At 44.3% G+C, this 25,602-nt stretch overlaps 1 protein-coding gene across 2 annotated transcripts in view; it reads right to left on the reverse strand.

Annotated features, from left to right (window-relative positions):
• SNTB1 (syntrophin beta 1) overlaps window positions 1-22,861 on the reverse strand; it is a 234,551-nt gene extending 211,690 nt beyond the window's left edge. The window contains exons 1-2 of one of the 2 annotated variants that reach the window (XM_019459936.2): window positions 22,539-22,861; window positions 21,238-22,017 (exon numbers count right to left, since the gene is read on the reverse strand). In XM_019459936.2, the coding sequence (XP_019315481.2) occupies window positions 21,238-21,793 (556 nt within the window). In that variant the 5' untranslated portion in view covers window positions 21,794-22,017; window positions 22,539-22,861. Of the gene's footprint in view, window positions 1-21,237; window positions 22,018-22,184; window positions 22,304-22,538 lie in introns of those variants that run through there. The other variant, XM_019459937.2, reaches the window with a different exon arrangement.
• Between the last annotated feature and the right edge of the window lie 2,741 nt (window positions 22,862-25,602).

Raw genomic sequence — 25,602 nt, forward strand, 5'->3', positions numbered from 1 at the left:
AAATACCACTTCCTTTGTTAACTCCTTCCTGTTCTGGCCACTCCTTCGACCTGTGTCCACCTTCACAGGGAAGGAAGAAAAGTTAGCAAACTCCTTGTTTCCTACAGCCCCTTCCAGGTATTTGAACCTCTATAATCTCTCAATGAACTCTGCCCCTTAAGCTATTTAGAGGTGTGGTAAGTCATACTCGTGACACCCTTCCCAGAGAATGTGCTTAGAATCCCCACTGAGTGAGTACCTGGCCATGTGGTCTGATTTCCTGGACACAGCTATCTGGACAAAGGAGGGACACCTGACCCAGGTCACACCAATCAGATTCCCTCTCTGTCAGGAATTTGCAATTGGAATGCTCTTGGCACAAAATACTGTGAAAAATGATGTTAAAGAACAGCATGGAAGACGAAATATATACATTCATATTCATTCATTCATCCTCCAAATCCTTACTAATTGCCTGCTGCCAGCCAAGCACTGAGGCGGGTCCTATATTGTACAGTGTTTCCAGGAGGCAAGAAGTAGGATAATTTAGCCACAGCATAGTGTTTACCTGGAAATGCAGAAAGTAGGTTGAGGCTAAACTTGTAGCAGGTTCAGATGGCAGACCAAAGATTTGTGTTTTATGCTGCAGTTAAAATGAAAAGGAAGCTGGAATGACAAAATGTTTCTGACCTGGCTCATGAAAGAAGTCCTCTACTTTTTATCACTTGCCTTTTAAGACTCCTACCTTGAATTTAACCAAAACTGACTGAAATAGAATTCCAACCCACCTTTTTTATTACTAGGGTTAAATGATTTCTCCTACCATGGTTCTCCCTGATTCAGTGCAATGCAAACTCAAATGGAAGAAAAGAGAAGAACATGGCCTCTCTACAAAGCTCCTTCCCCAATGTCTTGTAAGCACCTTGACAAAGGGGAGGTGCTTTGTTAATATGCTTCTATCTCTGGAATCTGCTTTAACACGCGGAACATAGGAGATGCTCAGTCAGTATGTGCAGACCAAGGGATGCCTGGGTGGCTCAGTCGGTTAAGCAATGGACTTTGGCTCAGGTCAGGATCTCACAGTTCATGAGGTCGAGCCCCATGTCAGGCTCTGCACTGACAGCTCAGAGCCTGGAGCCTGCTTCAAATTCTGTGTCTCCCTCTCTCTCTCTGCCCCTCCCCCACTTGCACTCTGTCTCTCAAAAATAAATAAACATTAAAAAAAAATTTTGTTTTACATATGTGCGGACCAAAACTGAGTAAGAAACATGCATCCTGAGCTTAGAGATGTCACTGGGGTGGAATGAGTTAAAAAAAAAAATCACTCAAGATTTCTAAAGAATACCTTGCTGGGTGTGGAGAATAAGTCTGGGAAATGTGCTTTCTTTGGCATAAAGAGGGGGTTGGAGGAAAAAGGTAGAAGGAGAGGCAAATACTTTCAAAGAACAACATTATGTCTTAAGGATAGAGTGATTTAACGGTATGCAACACACCTGTGCTTGCCCAACGGCACAGTGATTAAGAAATACTGTTATCGCCTTCAGAAGGAAGTTTTCTGAAACATTAAATATGATAACCTCCTGGTGTATTTTTCCATAGCAATTGCAGCAACCACTTCTAATCATGCTGCTAAAAAGATAAGGCAGGTTGGGATCTGAGACAGAGGACATAGGCTGCCCATGAACCAATGCTGTCCCCAAGTGTAACCTATCAGCACACAATCTATCAAGTGTTCCACTCGAGGGACCAACTCTGGTTCAAAAACTTCTTTTTCTCTCCCCACCCCAATCCTAGGCTTCTGACAATTGGAGTTATAAAGATTTGGGTAGTCAGGGTCCAAGTTATTGTGCAAATCAGCTATTTAACTTCAAACCCTACATTGTTTTAACTAGTCAAATACCGATTTTTCTAAGGTGATTAAAAACAATCCTATTTACAAGATTCTAGAACACATTAACAATCAAAGATTTAATCTGAATTTTAATGCTGTTGCCAAAGAACAACAATGAAAAAAAAAACAGTTTTTTTTCATCTCCATGTATTTGTTATTTGCACCACATGAAAGAACTTTTGTAAGTGTGACTAGCTCACACTGTATTTCGCAATGATAAATATGTGCTTCAACTTACTTTTAATATAGGTCAAGCATAATAAAAAAAAAAAATTAAGGTGTGGAAAGAAAAAACCCCTGCAACTGGGTGTAGTTGTTACGATAATAGGTTAAGATCCAGGAAATGCAACTGTCTTTTCACATGCCTCTTTTTCCCTTCGTGAATCAAACCAGAAGAGTGAGTAAACAGCTGGTGAATTCAGTATGAAGAAGGTCAACTTCACCACCAGTGAGCAAGCTGTAAAGACTTCAAGAAGTCCTTTACACCATACAATGTCCTGAAGCCTGATGTGATTCAATAATTTCCAATGGAATGGTGGAAATTTCTGAAAAGAGGATCTCGCCCCATCTAAACTTCTCTTACCATGGCTCTCAGGCCCCAAGTTATTCACAATAGAAGAAATTTCTCAGACCTTCCCATAGAAAACTGGTAGGTAAACACTTTCTTTCAAATTAACTGGAGGTAATCTGTAAAGCCTTAAGTTAAAGAAAGCTATTGGTTGGTTCATCCATTCAACTAGTATTTTTTTTTTTAAGGTTATTTATTTATTTTGAGAGAGAGAGAGAGAGAGAGAGAGAGCGCACAAGCAGGGGACAGGGAGAGAGAAGGAGAGACAGAATCCCAAGCAGGCTCTGAGCCATCAGCACAGAACCCAATGCAGGGCTTGAATTCATGAACTGTAAGGTCATGACCTGAGCCGGGTTCAGGAGTCGGACACTTAACCGACTGCACCACACAGGCACTCCTTTTCAACTAGTATTTATTGAGTGTCCAGTGAGTTCCATGTAATCCTCTAAGCATTGGGAATATAGCTGTGAATGAAGGAGACAGACAAGAAACCAATAAACCACATACAGTACAGTCTATGTTGTATATATCTATGTATAGTATACTATAGTATATGTTATATATATGGGAGTATATAAAAATATGTACTTTGAGGCACTAGAAAGAAAGAGTAAAAATATAAAAGGGCTCTTGTCAATAACAACCTTGTTAATTAGTTTTATAGGTGTAGCATCAAGATGCAAATTCTTTAATTTTCAGATGATAACTGCTTCGGGTCCTGTTGGTAATATTAGTTTTTATTAGTAATTCAGTCCATGCTGATTCTAGATTTACTGTCATCTTATTCCTGTCCCTTGCCCCCATTTCTTAGCTGCTGTTCCAAACTCTGGTCCTTCTAAAATTGGGGATGAGGAACAAAGTCTTCAAAGAAGAAATCACACCTTCATTCAGTGGCCTCAGCTACACCTTCAGAGCAGCTTCTTGGTTGACTTTTATCTTTACAAAACCATTTTCAATGATCCACCCTCTGATTAGTCTGTCTCTACTGACTCATGGTTTTGTCACTGGCTGGCTACAAGGCTACAGTTTTGAAAAACATGTAAATACGGTTACCAGCTCAAGCACATAAAAATGTAGGATGCCCAGTTAAATTTGACAAATATTTTTTTTAGCCTAAGTACATCCCCGGATATATTTAGGACATATTTATACTTAGAAAAATTATTTATATCAAGTAACTGTCTTTTATCCAGTAACCCAACATGTGAAGATTTTGGAAACTAGATTAATGATTTCAGGAGCATAGACATCAAGTTTTGACTCACACAAAAATCAGAGAAACTGCTCTCAAGGAACAGTCCCATGGCGAGGCGAACATGCATGAGAACAAAATTTAGCAGTGCTGTATGCACCACAATAACCTGTAACAACCTAGCCCTTTCAGGGCTGACTCATACACCTAGAGAAATGCATCTGAACACTCAGTCACTCAGTAAAGACAGATGGTCTCATTAGACATTTGACAAAGAGAAAAAAAAAATGTGCTAAATTTCAATTACTATTTGCTCACTCCCCAAACTCCTTGCCAAATTTTTATGAAATGCATCCAAAGCCTTCCATGGGAGGTGTAATATTTTGCTCGGGCTGCTATAACAAAGTGCCACAAACTGGGTGGCTTAAACCATAGAAGCCTTCTCTCCCAGTTCTGAAGGCCAGGAGTCGGAAGGCAAAGTGTCGGCAGGATCGGTTCCTGCTGTGAAGGCGAGTCTGCTCCAGGCCTCCTCCAACTTGAGATGGTTTCCTGGCAATCTTTAGAGTGTCTTGGCTTATAGATGCATCATCCCAATCTCCGCCTTCATGTTCATATGGTGTTCTCTGTGTGTGATGTCTGTGTCCAAATTTCCCCCCTTTATAAGGATAGAAGTCATATTGGACTGGCGGCTCACCCTACTCCAGTGTCACCTCATCTGAACCAATCACATCCGCAATGACCCTATTTCCAGATGTCACATTCTAAGGTACTAGGGGGTAAGCACTTCAACATATGGATTTGGAGGGGACATGTTCAACATGTAATGGGGGTGAAACTGTACAGGTGTTAGAAAGACTGGAGAGGGAATCCAAAACCCAACAACACAGGTCTGTATGTGAAAACTGACAGGCAGGGTGTTTGACGGGGGAAGCTCCCAGGGCCTTGGTCCTGCCTCAAGGATCTGTCCATTCCACACCGGTGGGAAGGGCTGGCGAGTGGACAGGTAAAAGTTGGTCTGCATGGCAAGCATGCTGTTCTCACACAGCCTGGAAGCAGGCAGCGGCAGACTAGAAAGACTTACTCCAGGTCCAGTTCAGGCCCTACCCTGGCTCTGCAAAATCATTCCTGGCTGTCCCCCACTTTCAGAACCCTCCCTCATTATATGTATAGCATTTACTACCTATATCATTCCTTTAGCAAAGCTCTCATATGTATTTTCTATGCAAGTTCTGTCTCTACAACTCTATCAGGGAAGCTTTCGATTTTCCCAAAGACTATTTTTGTGTGTATTTTATATTATATGCACACATATATATAAATATGAACACATCCAGCAACAATAAAGTAACTGAGAGTGGAATGTTACAAATCAGACTCTGAGATCCCTTCTTTAAAAGGTTTCTTCTTTCAGATAATTCTTCCAGGCTTTATGGGCTTTTCAAAGAATACACAACTTAACTGAGTTCTTGGAGCAGTTATCAAGTTATATTAATTACTTTTCCCTGACAGATACAGATTGATACGCATAGCATCCTAGGAACATGGTCTCCTGTCATTTCATTATTACGGAGGCAAATTTGTGGAGAGTACATTTTCTGGAAAAATGAGAAATAATGATTCTGTGACATGAATTATAAACTCAAAATAAAATGTACCCATATAAAAATGTTAAAAATTTTAAAATATTTGAAAACTATCAAATCCATTGCAAAATTCGATTTTCCAAGTTTTAAAAGGCAGAATCACCTGGCTTTGTTAACTTAGCCCCTCTTTCAACCGGGGATTGATATAAGAAAGGCCTATTGCCTGAAGACATTCTTGAGTAGCTGTTGACCCAAGGCCATGTACATTATTTTACAGTCAATAAATCTCACCAACTGAAGCTGTTTATTTCTTACTTTTGCCCAAATCCTGCCATGGCTAATGACCAACAGACAACTGCCAACGGGTCAATTGTCTTCAGTTCACTCAAGTTTTAAGATGGAAAAGATCTGATCCCTTCTCCTGGAGTCATACAGTCTAATGGGGAAAGACAACTAGACAAAAATAGCATACGAATAGCCAGCACACTTTGAACTCTTTGTGCTGGATCCTGCATTGAGTTCTGCATTAACTTTTTAAACTCCCCCCTCAGGCCTATAATGAAAGTACTGTTGTCACCCCCATGTTATCAATGAGAAAACGGAGTTCTAGGCAGGTGAGGCTATTGCCCAGGTAGTTTGTCTACGTCGCTCATGGCCGGTCTTATCTGGTTCAAAATGTCAATAGGACTGAGGTTGAGAAACACAATACTCCCCTTTGGCTCAATTAATCTAACTCGTGCATCATCTACTCACACAAACTGCAATCAACTCACTGGATCTGCAAGACTCTCTACCAACCATACACTTAAAGAAATTAAAAGTCAGGTATAGGTAGCCAACATTTTGCTTTGCAAAGCTTTCCGAGGACAGTACACTCAATCTTGATCATGCCTGAACCAGCCTTCAGGAAAGACTTGTGATGGAAATGTGTCTAGAACTGAGTGCAGTCCATCTTCCACTAGGATTTCCTCTGCACTCTTTTAAATTAGGCCATGTGGCTCTGCTGGAGCCTAAGTTAGACCATGTCTCCTCTGTAGTCAAGTCTACGCACAGAAGGTTGCTTCCGGTGAGTACCCGCACTTCTCTGCCCAGGGCCATTTTTTTGGCAGAGGAGCCTTGTGACCTCGTAGAGATGCCAAACAGAAGTACCAGAGAGGTAACGCCCCCAGCAGTAGCCCTTAACAAAAGGATGGGTGGAGAGTTGCTGAGTAAGTTTTATCTGCTTCCTCGAATGTCAGGTGAAAATATGCTAAGTGCCACAGTGACTGAGTGGTCCACAGCGGGGCCTTTATGGGCTCATTCCCTTTACTAGCTCGTGTTCCTACTCCACCACCAGTGTTTCTTGGGCTTGTATCCCAAATCAACTTTTTGCCCTGAGATCCTCAGCTCAGGTTCTGCCTCTAGGGGAATACAAAAATGGAACAAATCTCAAAATAGATGAAACTATTAGCTATGCATAACACACCGAAAATTGAAGCACAGAGAAAGGAACTTGGAGACATCTGAGTCAATACTAGTGAAAAAAAATCCTTCAAAAAACTATTAATACTCTCAGAGAGATCAGCAAAGATGTCGTCGCATCCACAATACAAGAGGATGCTATTTAAAAAATGAACAGTGAGAATAAGAAAATATTCTTGGACCTTAGTGATATGATGGATGAAAAAAATCAATACAAGCGTTGCAGATAAAAATCTAGTAATTCTCCATGAAAAAGAACAAAAGTAAACAGAGAAGGAAAACTGGAGAAAAACCAACAAGACAACGACACAAATCAGCTTGCTGATGTGTCAATACAGAGGGTCCAACATCCAACCAAAAGAATTTCTATGCACAGGAAGCAAAGAAAATGGAGGAGAGGAATGATCAAAGAAATCAAACAAGAAAATGTTCCAGAACTGAAGTGTAAGATTCTTCAGAATACAGGTCCCAGTCTACTCATTAAATGACACGCGTAATGTCTCAGTAACTTTTTCATGACACACCTAGGCCCAAAGAGATACCTTCCAATTCAGTGTTTTAAGTAGTTAAATCCAAACTACTTAAAGGACTCTTTATGTCCTAAAAACTTAGTAACTGCTGGGCACTATACAACTTCTCAAACCTAGAAATCATATTGAATACTGCCACCCTCATTTCCTGTTCCACACTATGTTTTGATTTGTGTGGTACTTGTTTGTGTGTGTGTGTGTGTGCGTGTGTGTGTGTGTGTGTTTTGAAATCATGGCAACTGCAGAAAACCCAGTTCTGCAAGGATATTGACATCATGGAAGGAATGTAGCAATCTAATATTAAGTCTCCAGTTAATGGTTCGCCTAGTGGCCAACAGATGTTGCTATGTTTTCCTCAAAATTTCAGAATATTCCCTGGCACTCTTGTGAGTTCACTCGGGTGACCTACAACACCTTGGCACATAGTTTGGGAACCACAGCTTTAGCCTACCTGTACCTATCAAGGTCTTAGAAAATTGATTAAGAAAACTTCCACACCAAGGCCAATCGCTACTTATAACTCAGAATATCAGTGATAAAAAGAAAAATTAGAAGTTTCCAGACCAAAAGAAAAAAACAGGTCACGTGTAAAAAAAAGTGAGACTTCTCACAGCAGAAAGGCTTCTCACAGACATTCTGAAAACTACCAAGGGAAAAATGCTCACTCAGCCTATCACACCCAAAGTATCAGTCCAGTGAGAGAACAGATTAAAGATATTTTCAACTATTTGCCTCCCACACGTTCTTTCTCAGGAAGCTACTGATGAATGTTGTCCAGCAAAACTAGGGAGTAAACCAAGAGTGAAGGTGACAGAGAAGAAAGCCCAGGACGGCTTGAGGAAGACGGCCATGCGCCAGACCAAGAGAGAACCAGTCCACAGCAGCAGGGTGGGAAAATAAACAGAATGTGTGCGGGATTCAACATGTATGAGCATTTGAAAAAGAACAAATTTCCTAGAAATTTGATAAATATAGTGGTGCTTCAGGGGAAAAAATGTACAGACAGGTATAAGAAAATGAAGCAAGGGGTGACTGGGTGGCTCAGTTGGTTAAGTGTCTGACTCTTGGTTTCAGCTCAGGTCATGATCTCACAGTTCATGACATCGAGCCCCATGTCTGGCTCCACGCTGGGCGTGGAACCTACATAAGATTCTCTCTCTCCTTCTCCCTCTGCCCATGCACTCTCTCTCTCTCTTTAAAAAAAAGGGGAGGCTCCTGGGGGGCTCACTCAGTTAGGCATCCAACTTTGGCTCAGGTCATGATCTCACGGCTTGTGAATTCAAGCCCTGCATCGGGCTCTGTGCTGACAGCTCAGAGCCTGGAGGTTGCTTCGGATTCTGTGTCTCCCTCTCCCTCTGCCTCTCCCCTGCTCATGCTCTGACTCTCTCTGTCTTTCAATAATACATAAACATTAAAAAATTTTTTTTTATTTTTTATTTATTTTTAATGTTTTTATTTATTTTTGAGACAGAGACAGAGCATGAGCAGGGGAGGGGCAGAGAGAGAGAGGGAGACACAGAATCCAAAGTAGACTCCAGGCTCTAAACTGTCAGCACAGAGCCTGATGTGAGGCTCGAACTCACGAACTATGAGATCATGACCTGAGCCGAAGTCGGACATTTAACCGACTGAGCCACCCAGGCGCCCCCCGAAAAGATTTTTTAAATAAAAAATAAAAAGAAAAGAAAATGAAACAAATGGAAAAAAAAGAAAAGCTGTGAGTAACTGCAAGAAACCTGATCATTGACCTTTACATGGCTACAAAATGGAACAATATTGACATGATCACTAATTCTGTCAATAGTGGCTAAAACTGATATATTAAGAAGTAGCAGTATAGGCATATTATTTGGAGTATTAGAATATATATTTCTATATATACTAGGATTAGAAATATATTCTAATATTATAAATATAATATACCTATACTTCTATTAAAATATTTTTAATAAAAATCATTAAGTTATTAATTAAAATATGTTTTCTAATATTCTGGGGGACAACAGAGAAGGTATGGGGTAGGGTGCACAAAGGAATGCTATAAACATATATTATTTTTTTGCATATATTATTTTGATTTAGACAAATTCTTTTTTTTTTTAGTTTATTTTTATTTATTTTGAGAGAGAGAGAGAAAGACAGTGAGTCGGGGAAGGGCAGAGAGTGAGGACAACAGAATCCCAAGCAGGCTCTGTGCTGCCAGAGCAGAGCCTGATGTGGGGCTTGAACTCATGAACCATGAGTTCATGGCCTGAGCTGAAGTCAAGAGTCCAATGCTTAACTGACTGAGCTACCCAGGTGCCCCTGGTTTAGATAAATTCTAAACGTGAAGTAGAGAACAGAGGACAATATATGGATATTGGAAGCAAAAGAGAAAAATCATTAACTTTGATTTTTATTGCAGATTAAAAGCTTTCAGGTGAAAGTATTTGAAATGCAGGGTCGCAAACAGCCAAGTAATTACCTACACTTTAAACTTCACTTTGCTTACATCGCCCTACTGTACAAGTTACCTCTTCTGTGAAGCATTCTTTTCCACTCCAGGTATCCTTAGTACCTTCAGATATTCCACAAGTTCTGCTACAGCATTTATATTACTTATAAATATAAATTATTATTTTTATTATTATAGAATATACTTGTAATATATGTAAATGTAATTTATTACTCCACACCTGTCTCTCTCTGGACTGTTCTATTTCAGAAGAAAAGGAATTTCATCTCATCCCTCTACAGATTTTTCCTTCAATCTACCGACAAGGTCCTCACCTTACAAACATTACCAGAAAAATTATTTTAATAACTAGTTATGTGACTATAATACCCCATATCTCATCAATCTAAACTGCCCATTTTTTTTTCACATTTTATCATTTCTGATTTGGGGAATGTGCCTTAAAATCGCTGGAGGCCCAGATGGAAGCTGAATTCTTGTAGACAGAATTTACAACCACTCCTATCATTCATCAGGGGCCCTCCCATCTGAAACCACTTTAAATTATCTGCCTAAGTTTTGTTTTTTGTTTTTTGTTTTTTTTAACTCACACTGACACTACATTCAGACCTACATATTTAGTAGAACCGACTTGCCATTCAAAATCTTAGCAGGTATATTTTTTCTGCCTTCTACCAGGACTAAATCTGATATGTGTGAGTTTCTTTGTTGTCCCTTTCTGTGTGATGGGTTTATTTTTCACTTATCCCTGCATTGAAGAGATAGTCCCTTACATCAAAACTTTAAGCAGGTATCCCATTAGACACCCCATCTTAAACATTATTTTGAGGGTACAGATACAATTCCACTGGATTGTCTCTTAGATTCCATGAAATACAGCATTAAATTAAAACCATAAAAAACTAAAGTATAATGCTGGCTTAGTAACACCTATATAAATATTTCACCTCTTTTTTTTTTTTTTTTTAATTTGAGAGATAAAGAGTGCATGTGTGAGTGAGGAAGAGGGGCGGGGAGCGGGGGAGAGAGGGAGGGGGGGGGAGAGAGAGAGAGAGAGAGAGAGAGAGAGAGAGAGAGAGAGAGAGAATCTTAAGCAGGATCCACACTCAGCACAGAGGGGCTGGATCCCACGACCCTGCAACCATGACCTGAGCTGAAATCAAGAGTTGGACTCTCAACCGACTAAGCCACCCAGGCACCGCCCACATTTTAACAAAAGAAACTTTTGGGTTTCTTTTGGCCAGTAAGAGCTCCACACCCCTATAAGCACTAGACAAATTTTCAAAGAATTTTGAATTTTGCTGTGTAAGTTAAATCCTTACTTGCCCACTTTCCCTTTACAAAACACTTTTTTGCATGTTCCTGCATATCAGCATTTTAAGACAAAGTTCACATTTGCCCACCAAAAACCACAGCAGCCTACACTGTGATCTGTTTGATGGAAAACATCTGATGCGGGGTGCCTGGGTGGCTCAGTCGGTTAAGCGTCCGACTTCAGCTCAGGTCACGATCTCACGGTCCGTGAGTTCGAGCCCCGAGTCGGGCTCTGGGCTGATGGCTCAGAGCCTGGAGCCTGCTTCCGATTCTGTGTCTCCCTCTCTCTCTGCCCCTCCCCTGTTCATGCTCTGTCTCTCTCTGTCTCAAAAATAAATAAAAACGTTAAAAAAAAATTAAAAAAAAAAAGAAAACATCTGATGCTACTAAAAATCATCAATGAAATACACCCTTGTGGGATCATAATTCACCCCTACAAGGCAAACCAACTCTCCTAGGCCATCAGTCGCATCCTTCAGTTCCCTACCATGGCAAATCCCAAACTGTCCTTTGTGTCCCCCCCACAAAGACTTTATGTAACATGATTGAACCCATCATTTCACTTGTATGCTTAAGACCTCTGTGTGCAAATAGTACTTAGCTAAGCATGCAATGTGACATGTTATATATACAGTTAGAAAATATTTAGTGCTTACTATGTTCTAGGCAATGAGCTAACCACTTTACATACATAATTACTCTAGCCCTCACAATAAACCTACTGATTAAGAAATTGAGGCTTGTTGTTAAGTAACTTGCTCAAGCTCACACAGTGAGAAAGAGATAGAACAAGAATGTAAGCCCACGCTGGGTAACTCCAAGGCCCTCCCTCTAAACCACTGCATTCTACTCCTCTGGGAAAGAAACTGCAGTGAGAAGAAACAAGGCCAGTTTGAACAGCAAGCACATGAACTGGGTAGGTTAGCTGCAGACACACTGAGCAACCAGTCGAGTTTGAGATGGAGCTTCCCACACTTCTCAACAAGCTGAGAATGATGCTTCAAATCACAGGAAGAAGTAGTTTCAAAAGCACTGAGCTAAAGTATGGGGCATCATTTTAATTCCCATTATAACCACTATTCCATCTTCTCTACCCTACTTTGGGAGTGGGGCTCATTTGCATGGGTCTGTTAGGACATTTACTTCGTGGTGTGTGTATCATACTTTCTCTTAAGTCTGCATCTGCGGGCCAGAGCTAAAGGCAAGCTATTATTATAGATCAAAGCCACTGAAGTAGGTAATGAGGTTTGGTATATAAAACTCTCAGTATAAATGCAGGGGGAAATTCTGGCTTTTCTTTAACATTATCTGCTTTGAAATGCATCGTTTGAAACAGAAGTCTCAGTAGGCCAGAGAATTCTAGCTGCCAGAGAAGAATTTCCCTTCACCAAACAGACCAATGGTAGCTTCGGCTAGATGCCTTTCACAAATGCGGAGCCCTGTGCGGTGAGTTATTTCTGATTGGCACTCCATGGGGTGAGTGCTACAAGCATCAAGGGACATGAAGAGCATTCCTCACCAAGGCAGGAATACAGGAATACAGAATTGAAAGACCATTCTGACCGGCTTCCTGATAAAGAATACAGTCTGAATTCTCACGCGTAAGCTTTAAAAAAGAAACAATTAAAATATCTAAGCAGACAGTTTTCATCTCTCCAGGTAGAAAGTGTTCTTAACATATTCAGACTTGTAGGTCCCTGAGCTACAGGGGGGCAAAGGAAAGGTGGTTATAACATTAGAAGGATAATTACATTTCCCAATAACTTTTAAAATCATGTCTGGCTCCTCTTTTGTCTTTCAAGACCGGTCTATGTTAAGTACGTGCCTCCCAACTCTATAAAGTGACTTCCATAATTCTGCTCTACAGACCAAGCCATAGTCTTCATTGTCAGATGCCAAAGGTGTATCATCACCACGTCTAGTAGCATGAGTGCTGGAGGAGGGGAGTCATCAGAGAGTCACTAAGTCCCCAAATTACTTTCCCTCCCCCCTCCCTTCCTACCTTGCTGTCTGTCCTTCCCTTCTCCCTCCCTGATTCCCCCACTCACTCTCTCCTTCCCTTCTTCCACCCTTCTGTCTGTCCTATTTTTTGCTTCCTAAGACATTTTAAAATCAGCCTAAGGTGTGCCAGGTACCATGCTATAGATGCTATAGATCACACAATTTGTACGACTAATCTCAAAAACTTTACAATCATCCTCAAATGCCCTACTTCCTTAATAACTGTCAACTCCCTGAAATCAGAGGCCATGCCTTATACCTATAAGACTTCATTGTGTCCACTGTACAATGTCTTGACTTTGTGTAGTATGCAGTAGGAAGAACTGGATGGGTATTAGATAATCTGATGTCCAGCTCCCTCATCTACAAGGTAACCGCAGGCCAGTCACCTCATCTCTAGCACCTCCATTTCCTCCTATACAGAAAAGGATCCTTAGGCCAGTAGTCCAATGATCCACACAGGGTTGACCTAGTGATAACATCATGATGTGAGTGAAGTCACCTTATCAACCTAAGCCTTGCCGGGGAAGGTGCCCCTAAGCATAACTCAGGGTGAAGTGTCTGAACACTGGTGCTGCCAGGTGAGCACATGAACCTGGGTCACGTCACTAGAGCCCTGCCCACCTTACAATAGACGCATGGCTCAGGAGAATTATCTTCTTGAAATGTGAAACCCAGCATGACATTTTCCTACTTACAACACTTCACCCTGAGAATGAAATCCAACCCTATCATAAGGCCTAGAAGCCTTGATTCCTGCTCAATTCTCTGGTCTTTTTCCCTTCCTGCCCCTTAACAAGGTCTGAAGGTCACATTCCTCCCACCTACTGACACCGAGTGACAGCTGATAGCCACGCTCTTTGTTGGGCTGCCTTGAGACTTCTGCCTTCCATAGGCCTGTCCAAGAATGGGCCAGATGCCCTTCCCATAGGCTACCACAGCACACAGCATCCCATGATGACCTCGCTACAGCACTTTTTACTCCATCCTGTACCTGCCTGCATGGTGCTTATCGGCATCTGTCACCATAACATTGTTCCTTGAGGGCAATGCCCTAGTGGTATCACATGAAAGATACTCCGTAAGTTACCTGTTAGATGGGTAAATAAATGAATAAGTGAGGAACTCATTTGCAGTGTGACAGGACATGATCCTTTACATGGTTGAGGATATTCTTGAAGTGCTACCTGGGAACTCTGTACCATTATAACTTCACCGAACCAGATGTAACAGGCAGAAAAATGTCCCCTACCCCCACTCCCAAGATGCCCACATCCTAGTCTCCAGATCCCAACCATATGTTACCTTGCATGGCAAAGAGGAATTAGGGTTTCAAGGTGAATTAAGGTTGCTAATCAGGGAAATTCTAATTTAAAATATATTTAAAATAGGGAAATTATCCTGGATTATTTTAGGGTGACCATGGTAATCACAAATCCTTAAAAATGCAAGGAGAAGGCAGAATGGAGGTTGGACTGTTTCAGTTTGAGAAAGATTCAAGTTGCTACCAGGCTTAAAAAATGTAAGGGAGCCATGAGCTAAAGCATTTGAGTAGTCTCTAGAAGCTTCTGGAAAAAGCAAGGGGACAGATTCTCTTTTAGGGTCTCCAGAAAGGAATTCAGCACTGTGGATACCCTGATTTTGGCTCATTGAGATCTGCATCAGACTTCTGACTTAAAAAAAAAAAAACAAAACCGTAAGATAATAAATTTGTCTTTTAATTTACTAAGGTTTTGGGAAATTTGTTAGAGCAGCAATAGAAAACTAATACACCAGACAAGAAAGTAGAAGACCTAAATAGGACAAATCATGGGACCTGTTGGAGCTTTACTCTCCTTTTTATTTTTTTCTATCTATCTATCTATCTATCTATCTATCTATCTATGAGAGACAGAGAGATCACACCATGCACGCAAGCAGGGGAGGGGCAGAGGGAGAGGGAGAGAGAGCGTCTTAGGCAGGCTCTACACTCCATGCAGAGCCCCACACAGGGCTCAATCTCACAACTGTGAGATCATGACCTGAGATTACGACCGGAGCCAAAATTCAGAGTCTGACACTTAACCAACTGAGCCACCAAGGAGCTTCACTCTCCTAATCAATAAACTGAGGTTAAGCACCCCTAATCTGCTCATCGCCTGAGTCTGTTTATGAAGATCCAAAGCGATAAGGCCTGTGTTTACATCTCAGCAGCAGCATTTATTCACTGTTTCAGTGGCAAGTGACTTAAATGATCTGTGCCTCAGTTTTCTCATCTATAAAGCAGACATTCTAATCATATTGGGTTACTGGGAGAACCCAATGATTTAGTCCATGTGAAGTGCTTAGAACAGCATCTGGCATGATGCAAATATTATATAAATGTTAGCTCTTATTACATCTGTAAAGAGTTTGCAAAAGGTTAGGTACTGCTGTGCCCGGCAGAGGATATGTTCCAAGACCCCCTGTGGATGCCTGAAACCACAGACTGTACTGAACCTTATATAGACTGTGTTTTTCTCCTATACATACACACCTATGATAAAGCTTAATTTATAAATTAGGCACAGTGAGAGATTAACAACAATACCTAATAATAAAATAGAGCAATTTTATCAATCACTACCATAAAAGCTACATGAATGTGGCCTTTCTCTCTCTCAAAATATCTTACTGTCCTGTACTTGCCCTTCCTGTGATGACGGGAAATAATAGCATGCCTACGTGATGGGATGAAGTGAGGTGAAGGATGCATGCATTGTGACAGAGCGTTAGGCTACTACTGACCCTCTGACACTATGTCAGAGGAAGATCATCTTCTTCCAGGCCGTGGTGAACCTTGCGAAGCTGAAACCGTGGAAAGCAAAACCCAGGATAAGGGGACTACTGTATAAAGTGGTAAAGCAGAACCGATATTCTTTTTTTTAATGTTTATTTATTTATTTATTTATTTATTTATTTACATATTTATTGAGAGAGACAGAGTGTGAGCAGGGAAGGGACAGAAAGAGAAGGAGACACAGAATCCAAACCAGGCTCCAGGCTCTGTGCTGTCAGCCCAGAACCCGACACGGGGCCCCGAACTCATGAATGGCAAAATCATGACCTGAGCTGAAGTTGGACGCTTAAGCCACTGAGCCACCCAGGCGCCCCCAGAATCAGTATTCTTACAGAATGTTCTCAAGAGGCTGGAGCGTCAAAATAGCCCTTCTCAGTAGCAGTTCAGATATTTATGGAGGCATTTTGGGGGTCCAGGGGAGTGACAGTGGCATATTCCTAGCATTTCGTGATAGGAGCCAGGGAAGCTAGACATCTTGCAACATCTGAGGCAGCCCTTCACAGTGCAAGATTCTTCCAGATCCCAAATGACACCACACACCCCTAGCCACCTTCAGTTGTAGCTATTCATTGATGGTGATTTTACATTCAGGTACCTGTATCTACCTCACTCATGCAGACCTCTGGTGTAGTTGTACTACGCATTTATCAATTGAAACTTTTTTCAAAATAATTTATCCATGAGGCCCAGTCAGTTAAATGTCCAACTTCGGCTCAGGTCACATGATCTCTCAGTTCGTGAGTTTTAGTGTCACTTTGTCACTTCGGGCTCTCTGCTGTCAGCAGAGTACTCTCTCTCTGCCCCTCCCCCCTACTCTTTCTTTCTCTCTCTCTCAAAACAAATAAATAAACTTAAAAAGATTTACTCATTTCTCCATTTTATTAATGTTAATAATAATAGGGCATTATGCTGATTTTTAAATGTAAACTACAGTCCGATTTTATTATTTATGAAATTCATTTCATAAAAATAAAAGCGGTGTTAGAAAGGTTTCTTATTAAAAGTGTGTTGGGTCCTAATTTACAGAATGTGAAGTGAAATAATGTTTAGGGATACCTTAACCTAGCTCCTTAGCTTCCCAGTGAAGAAAATCCAGGCCTAACAAGTTAAAGCATCTTGCGAAAAGAGTAACTATTAGTTACAATATAAGAGCCCAAGTTTCAAGACTCTTAATTCCAGAGGTCTTGGGTAATCTTTAAGGATCTGTACATCCTAAATAAAGTAAGATTCTTAAAGTTCAAATTCTCATCCAATCCTGAAATTTCATGGCAACAAAACCACTGCCTCTACCTTGTGCCCCATCTCCCTGCCCTGCCATTCCCACTTCCACCACTAAGGGAAGTGACTGTGCAAGTGACATTTTAGATGATCTCAACAGCCAAGCATTCCTGGGAGCAGTACTGGGGGAGGAGCTTTGACGGACAAGGTTCATGTCAACAACAGTCTCTGACCTTCTCTGAGTTTCCATCTCTTCTGGATCAGTTCCGGAGGATACATTTTGGCCCCGGATATGATTCTGTTCATCCCCCCACCCCTACCTTCCATACCCCAATATGTGTCTTCCAGAACATTCTGTACTCCTCAATCTGGACAAAGTTATGGGGAAACTAATTTTATTAGTTTCAGTCACAAAAAGGTCGATAGATTCTAAATTACTATTTTGCTACCAATCTCAAGGCAAAAAATTCACCCCTCCCCTGACCCAGAACTACCAAGGATATTCACGCAGCTATACCCTGCCCAACTCCACAGGGTGCCATTCTCATTGTACACCATGTACATGGCATCCCCTGGCATTATGGGGTTCAATATTTGCATGGCTGAATGTAGGGTCCCTGATCTTACCCCCTAAAATAGGAAATGAGTTCATAATGTGAAGATACCTGACCTTAACTTTGATGAATATTTGGCTAAACACTGACTTAGGTGGCCCTGTCTATTCACTCTATTTTCAGTTTGAATTATAATTTAGTCTCCTTGTTGGCCATGTGTTCAATGACAGAGGCCCTGCCTTGTTGTGAAGTTGAGCCATACACTTGGTGCATTAAGGTTTTTAGACTCAATCCTCTTTTCTGTCCCTCCCTTTTGAGTAGCCCACACAATGGCTTTTCCTGCTCAAGGCTGTCCCAAGCACTTCAGCATATTTGAGGAGTGAGGAAGAACATCTTGAGCCCAATAACTGAGGAACTTCAACCAACTTAAGTATATAGTTGAAGGAGAAACGCAGAGTATCAATTTCCCCTAGAAGTTACAAGTATGAGCTTTTATTTGTTTACTTTTGAGAGAAGGAGAGACACACAGAGTACAAGCAGGGGAGGGGCAGAGAGAGATGGAGACAGAATCAGAAGCAGGTTCCGGGCTCTGAGCTGTCAGCACAGAACCCGATGCGGGGCTCGAACCCACGAGCTGTGAGATCATGACCTGAGCTGAAGTTGGACATGTAACCGACTGAGCTACCCAGGTGCCCTTGTATGAGCTTTTAAGTGAGACAGACCTGGAAACCTCCTAGCTATTTTACTTGAAGCAAATAGCCCACAGGGAACAAGTACTAGCCTCACAGAGTTACTAAAAGTGTAACGAACAAATCCAAGTAAAGCCTGTAACATATAAGTGCTCACCAAATGTTAGCGATTGTAATGACTCCCTTCCCGCAGAGGAATGGTCTCCTATCATTACAGTTTCATAGTAAAAAAACTAAAGGGAGACTAAAAGTAAGAAATATAAAGTCTAGTACAGTGTGAGGAAAGGACTATCCCTTAGGACAATTTCACCTTCATTTCATGTAATGGCAACATAACTCATCACAGCAGTCATTTGATGCATGTCTTGTTTTTCTTTTATTCTCAGATTTCTCTTCCATGCAACAGCCCTGTAAAGTAAGAAGGTCTAGCCGAGTTTCTTTATTCCCTTTTTTTCAGAAGACACTGAGGCTCAAGGAGGTTAATTCTGTGGTAGATTCTACAACTGGGAGGCAGGGATTGAAACTTGGGGTTCAGCAGTTTCATTTCAAAGCGTTTCACTAGCAGAGGCAGCGACTTTCCACTAGGGGGCGCACGTCGTGTAATGGGGTGCGTATTGGCTGTAGTTAAGGGACTAAACTAATCTCCATCGGCAGGCCAGGAAAAAAAAAAAAAGCAACCTAAGTAAAAAACTGTGCATTTTCCACATAAACATATCTTTGAAACATCTCCCTAAGCCTCTCGTCCAAGCAGATTACGTCTACAAAGCCATTCCTCTGTAGAAATTCTGCAATCAAGATTGCATTTCAGGATATGGGCAACTAGATATGTGATTTTAAGAAGCCTTTCTGGTGGCTCTGATTGCCCCTTCAGCTGGTCACCCATGTACTAGTCCAAGCTAAAAAAGAAGGGATATGTGTGTGATATTTGCTTTGATGGTATAGGATCACACCTCCTGCACTTAGGACCAACACTTTGACTCAGAACAAGAGACATTGTTTCGAGCGGGGCCTCTACTTGCTTCTCTTACTGCCCCCGATCTCTAAAAACTCAGGCTGGGAAGAAGGTTGTGGCCCAAAGCCCCGGCGGTTCCTGTCTAGGAGGCCCACGGGCCTTCCCTCAGAGGTCCTACCTGCAACACAGGAGGGCATGTTGCAAGAATGTCACATTAGAGGTTTTTACAAAACTCACTCTTCAGTTGCTGCATCCAGAAAGTCACACAACTGCTTGATTCTTTTTCTTTAAGTTTATTTTCAACTGCAGGGAGTCACCTTTCCTTCCTCTTTCTGGGTGAGAGATTTTTTTTTTTTTTTTAATCTATTGCTAAGTCATTATTCTTTAAGTGGAAACCAAGGAGAAGAAGAGTCGTAACGAAGGGCAGTGCTTTGAAACAGAAATGACCTGCCTTTTGTCCCCCCTGATAAGTACTGCAAGCTGAGCAGGTGTCCAGTGGTTTACCCAGATCCCACCTGCCCCTTGTCACACAAACCAACACACTTGAGTCAAGAAAACTTTTTTTCTGCTTGTGTTAATCATCAACCCAAAGCAAATAGCCTTCCACTTTTCTGGATCCAGGGTAGCAATTAAACATGAAGACATCACAAATCCTCTAGATAAATAATGGTGGGGGTGGGGGAAGCCTCTGGATTCTAGGCAGGAGGTGGACTATCATGTACCAGACAGTTGCATCAGCCGTCACATGTTAACAAGGCTGGCTTCTCAACTTTGAACTTTCGCAGTTTCACACCCCAGCACCACATCTGGTGAGCAGGAAATTGACTTAAGTCCTTAATTTAGGATTTAAATCAACCACCAGTTTACAAGGTCTGGGTTGAAACACTCTTGTTTCTGTGGCTGTGGGTTCGTTTACTTATTCACTCAGCTTGCAGATCATTGAGCACCTAAACTCAAGGGAGGTGACCCATAACTAAATAAAAGACCCAAGACAACTCAATCTACAGCGAGGGGAAAGCTGGGTAAATAGATAAAAATAATTGCATAATATTTGTGTTAACGGAGGTATGTACAAAGGAAGCTATGGGGCAGAGAGGCAATTACCAAGTAAATACAGACGTAGTGGGAAAGGACAATGATTATCCACTTAATACCCTATTGCCCTTCTGCCCCTCCTAACAGCAAAAGGGCACAGTAATGCGACTACTTATTCCATTCACTTGAAAAACTAGGGGATTGGGCTCATAGGATCTCAAGAGAGTCGTCTCGAAGACGCCTCACACTCAGGAGAAACTGTTTCAAAATGCAAAACTGTTTGCACACTACTCGGGAAAAATCCCGGGAAAATGCAAGCAGAAAAACTGCCTCCCCAACCCTCCACCCAGAGGAGCAGCCTGGAATCCAGACTGACCGGCCGAACACCTGGCACCAGAAGGGAACTTGTGCACAAAGACGCAACACACTACCCAGCCCTTGGCACAAGTCCCCGGCGTGAGCCCGGCTTCCAATCTGAAAGAGGGAAGTCCGGAAGGGTGACGGGGTTTTAGCATTCAAACACTGCCCCTCCTCTCTGTCCTCTTTGGGACGGAACCCTCTTCACCGGATTGCCCAGGCTCCTGAGGAGAACTGTGCCAAAGCAGAACTCTCGGAGTCGCTACTGTTCAGTGAGCTCTCACCGGAGCGTGGACGGCTGCCCCTCATTTCCAGAACCACGTCCTACTCCTACGTACGCTCCACTTGGATTATCCGCGGGTAAAAATGAGACACCGGGCACTAGGCACCAAGACCCTGTGCCTGCCACGTAGCTCAAGAAGCCCTGCTCGCCAAGCCCTTTCACACACCCCTGCCGCGTCCAAGCCGGCAAAGACTCTAGCGTGGGGACAAGTTGCCCCCAGGTGGGGTAAAGTTGTCCAAACTCCCCGCCGCCCCCACTCGCCGGAACCCCGGGCTGTGTCCGCACGTGGGCGAGAGTGAGGGTGCGGCGGAAGGGTGAGGGGGTGTGTGCGCGGCCCGCGCGGCGTTAACCCCTTACCTTCCAGCAGCACCTCCTTGCCGGCGCGCTTCAGCGCCTGCACCGCCTCGTCGTGGGTGGCGTCCCGCAGATCCGCTCCGTTCACCGACAGGATGGCGTCGCCCACGTACAGGGCTTGGGTCTGGTCCGCCGCCAGCCCCTTGAAGATCTTGCTGATGAGGATGGGCATCTTGTTCTCCTTGCCCCCCTTGATGCTGATGCCCAGCCCGCCCAGCTCCTGCTTCAGCACCTTCACGCCGCGCTTCTGGTTGGAGATGGACTCGGGCACCTGCTCGGGCAGGTCGGTGAAGGCGGTGCGGACCCCGGCGGGCGAGTCCGGGGGCTGCGCGCCGCCGGCGCCCCTGCAGAACGAGCCATTGGTGGCGGTCCCGATGCCGTTGTACGCCGCGGCGCCCTCCTCGCAGCTCAGAACCAGGGCGTCCTCGCTCAAGTTCACCAGAACTTTGTGCCAGCGATCCCGCACCAAAACTTCCAGCAGCCCGCTCCGCTGCGCCCGGCCGCCTCCCCCGCCGCTCGGCCCCGCCGCCGCCGCCGCCGCCGCCGCCGCTACCGCCATCTTTCCGGCATTCTTAAAATGCCATGTGATTGCCAAAGGGGGGAAAAGTGGGGAAGGGCTGCGGGGGAGGCCGCGGGCCCGGGGAGCGAGGAGCGCGCGCCGCGCAGGGCGGAGGCAGGGCGCGGGACGCCGCTCCGGGAGTTCGCACACACGCACCCGGCGCGAGTTGGCAGCCGCAGCCCGGCCCGTTCCCCTTCGCCGGATCCTGGGCGGGGTGGAGCGACCTAAAAGAAGAAGGAGAGGCAGAAACAGGGGAGGGGAAAAAAGCCAGCTGCCAGGCGCAAAAGCCCAAACCCAGGGGAGCCGCGGAGCAGCTCGGCGCCGGGAGGCTGGCTGGGAGGAGGCGCGCCCGCGGGGAAGGGCGGGGACCCGCCGCCCCGCGGACGCTCACCTGTTCCAGCCGCCGCGGCCTCGGCGCCCTCGCGCCGCTCGCCGGCTCAGACCCCCGCCGCCTCGCTCGGCCGAGCGCCGGGCGCCGCAGGGACAGCTTCCCCGCGCCGGCTCCCCGACCCCGCCCAGCCCGCGCCTCTCCACCCTCCCCTTTCCGCGGGCGCCCGCGCCGCACCTCTGCTGGGACCGCGCGTGCTGCCGAGGTCCCCGCACGCGACGCTCCTGCCCCCTCCCTTCCCTTTCTTACGTCCCGCCTCATCGTCCCTCAGTCCTGACCCCCAGCTGTATCTCCATCCACGCCTCCTCTCTCGGGCTTCCTCCAACCGGGGCTTGGCTTCTCGTGCCGAGTTCTTACCTGTCTGTCCCTTGCGCACGGACTCTCAGGTGGACTCAGACGGAGGCCCCAGGTTCTCGCAAAGTTAAGAGGGAAGGCTGTCCCAAGAACTCAGAATGAGACGTCAGCATAACCCGAGTGTCCGAAACTTCCTCACTTGAAATGCGGGACGTCTTTCTGCCAGATCTCTGGAGAGGTGCCTGTGCTGGCGGGGGTTTTCAGCAGGTCACTGCCTGCCCCAGACCCCGGGAACAAATGCCTTCCCAGCTTTAACACCGAATATGCTCTATGTTTCTGACCCATCTTTTCTCCCCCAGTGCCGTCCCAAGTGCTTCCTGGGACTTTCTCTTTCTCCCCAAGATCCACTATCGGAAGTTAATTGTTTGAGAACTCAATTTCAATGGGCTGTATCTGAAAAGTTCCTTTACTAGTTGTTTATTTGGAGCTCAGGCTGCGTTTTTCCAGGGGAAGGTTATAATTGTTGGTTACCTTCCCAGGCCAATCTGGGAATGCCAACATAACCCGTGTCATAGCTTAACCTCACTGAGCCCTCCTGTTCTTTGAACCTCTCAGGTTCTCCCCCTCAACCATAATCAGGTGCCACGGACCTCCCCAAGAGTTTTAAGTCTCTGTGTATCCCTTCCGCCTTCCTACCTCACCCCTCTGTCCAAAATCAAAATAAAACTCACAAATCTGCTGTTCTTAAAGGTAAACCCAACCCCGCAAGATGTCAGGAGGAAAGAAATCTTATCAAACACATTCCCATTGATGCGCATCACCGTTGACATTATCGAACATGCTCTAACCCTTCCAGAACGACTTACACTATTAGTTGACAATGCTTTAAAACCCAGACAATCCCTAAAGGGTAGCTGTAGTTCCAGGCAGTGTCCCGGAATGAAATGAAAACATTTGGACTTCTTTGGAGAAGTCACTGCAAGCAGGTCAGCGGGGGCCCCTGGCTTAATGCTTTCTCTTGAAGCTCCCTCCTTTCCTACATTTTTAATCCACCAGTTTTCTACAAGATCTGTGTTCTTTCATGTAAAGGTACCATAGCAGGGAGAGCAGCCCCAGCATCAGATAGGAAGCCCATTCGGGTCTACCACTGTGGGGTGAGAAAAGCAGTTGGGACTGCCCTCTGCTTCAGAGCTGAGGATTCACTCATATCACTCTTCAGAGAAATCAGAGCCTGAGTGTCTATGCAGTAACCCAAAATACCTAGGAGGAAATAGGCACCAGAACACCAGTGTGATGATTTAGAAATCAAAACTGATCTGCCCCCAGACCAAAATCCTCCATTTCCATGATGCCTGCGTCTTGCCTCTGTGGTCAGGCAAGGTGGGAGGCCCAGGCAGAACTAGAAGTAACTTACCGATTTGCCATAAGATACCACAGGGTCTGGAATGGCAATTTCTCAGAGTCTCTGTGACAAGCACATTGTTTCTGTGTAAGCAAACCTACATGGGAAAGAAGTAGGTACCTCGGTTAAAGTGGCATTTGAAGGAGGGGAGACCAATATTTAATGTCATTAGGCCTCAGACATGCAGGTGGCTCTGTGGGTGGACTTGTAACAACAGCCCCTATTCTACATGCTTTACACATATTAACTTAATCCTCCCACCAATTCTCGGGGATCCATACTATTACCATCACTCCCACTTCATAGGTGAAAAAGTAGAGATACAGGTTTAATAACTTGCCCGGGGCATGTAGCTAGTAAATGGCAGTCAGGATTTGAAGCCAGATGGGATGAGTCTGGACTCTTAACCCTTGTCCCACACTCTCCTGAAGGTCCTTGGAGCCTGTTAGAGACAGGGTGCACCCTGCAGTGAGGCCAGCCTTTCCCCTGGGAGGGAGCGCCCAGACGCCCTGGTTGTAGAAGGGGAGAGCCAGCCCCTGCCTCTGGCCTGTCCCTCTTTCCTAGGTTAGAGAGCACTCTGGCCTCCGCTAACTGACACTTTTTTAAATTACTATTTTAGACGTGTTAATATGTTGAAACTGGTGACTGTTGTGGTCGTACAGGCCGAGAAGTCCTATCTCACCCCTCAAAGAGCTTTGCATCTCTGGCCTCTGACTAGTAATGCTGATTCTCAAGAGTGAACCTTGTTTACCTCATTTCTTAGTTGGTGGCGGGACTTGGAACTAGTGCACTGTAGCCCCTTAATCCTTGCAGTTAGGACACATCACCCCTTCCCAGGTCTCCTTTTTTTTTTTTTTTTTTTTTTTAAAGAATGGTCACTAGAAAGCACTGACAAGACTTCCAGCTTCCTCATTTTAGAAGCGTGGCATTTGAAGCTCAGAGTAGAGCAATGACAGACCCAAGGCCACAACGTGGGTTTGTGGCAAAGCTGCACCTGGGCTCTCATGGCTACTGGTCCAACTCAGTGTTCCAGAAATTATATCTGAAGCTCCCCAACCCCCTTTTTCCTTAAACCAGATTTCTTTTGCTTAGCTAGGTCTCCTATTCTGTTTTCTACTTCTGTCCTAAACTTTTGATTTTCATTTCTCACCCAGCTAGGACTGCGGTCCTCCTCTGTGTCCCTTCCCTGCGGGATGTGCGTTTTCCTACAGAGGTTTGTGTGAACTTAGACTTGCAAGAGCATGTCGTGTGATCCTCAGTTTCACAGCGCAGCGTGTGGTGGAAGGAACAGTGTTCATCCCATCAGTAGCCCCCACACAGTTTGGTTGTGCAACCACTACATCCCAGGCAGTGTTCTAGGTGTTGTGATGTGAGAACAGACACACTGACAAAGGCATGCTTTATGAAGCTTACACTGTAGCTGGTGGTAGAGTGGAGGTAGAGAAAGACTACAAACACACAAGATATTTTCCTCCAGAAGTAAATGCTGGGAAGAACATACAGCAGTGTGATAGGGTCAAGAGTAACCAGGACAGGCAATTACCAGGAGTGGTGCTACTAAGGAAAACCTTTGTGAGAGATGTGGATGGTAAGAAGAGGGGAGTCTTACAAAGATCTAGGGAAGACGGTCTCAGGAAGAAGGATGTGCCAGTACAATGCACCTGAGACAGAACCCGGCTTATCTGGTTCACAGGATCAGAAAGAGGTCAGCGTGGCTGGTGCAGC

The sequence above is a fragment of the Panthera pardus genome, unplaced genomic scaffold (assembly GCF_024362965.1).
Source record: "Panthera pardus isolate Hobbes unplaced genomic scaffold, ASM2436296v1 HiC_scaffold_7, whole genome shotgun sequence".
NCBI classification, from domain to species: domain Eukaryota; kingdom Metazoa; phylum Chordata; class Mammalia; order Carnivora; family Felidae; genus Panthera; species Panthera pardus.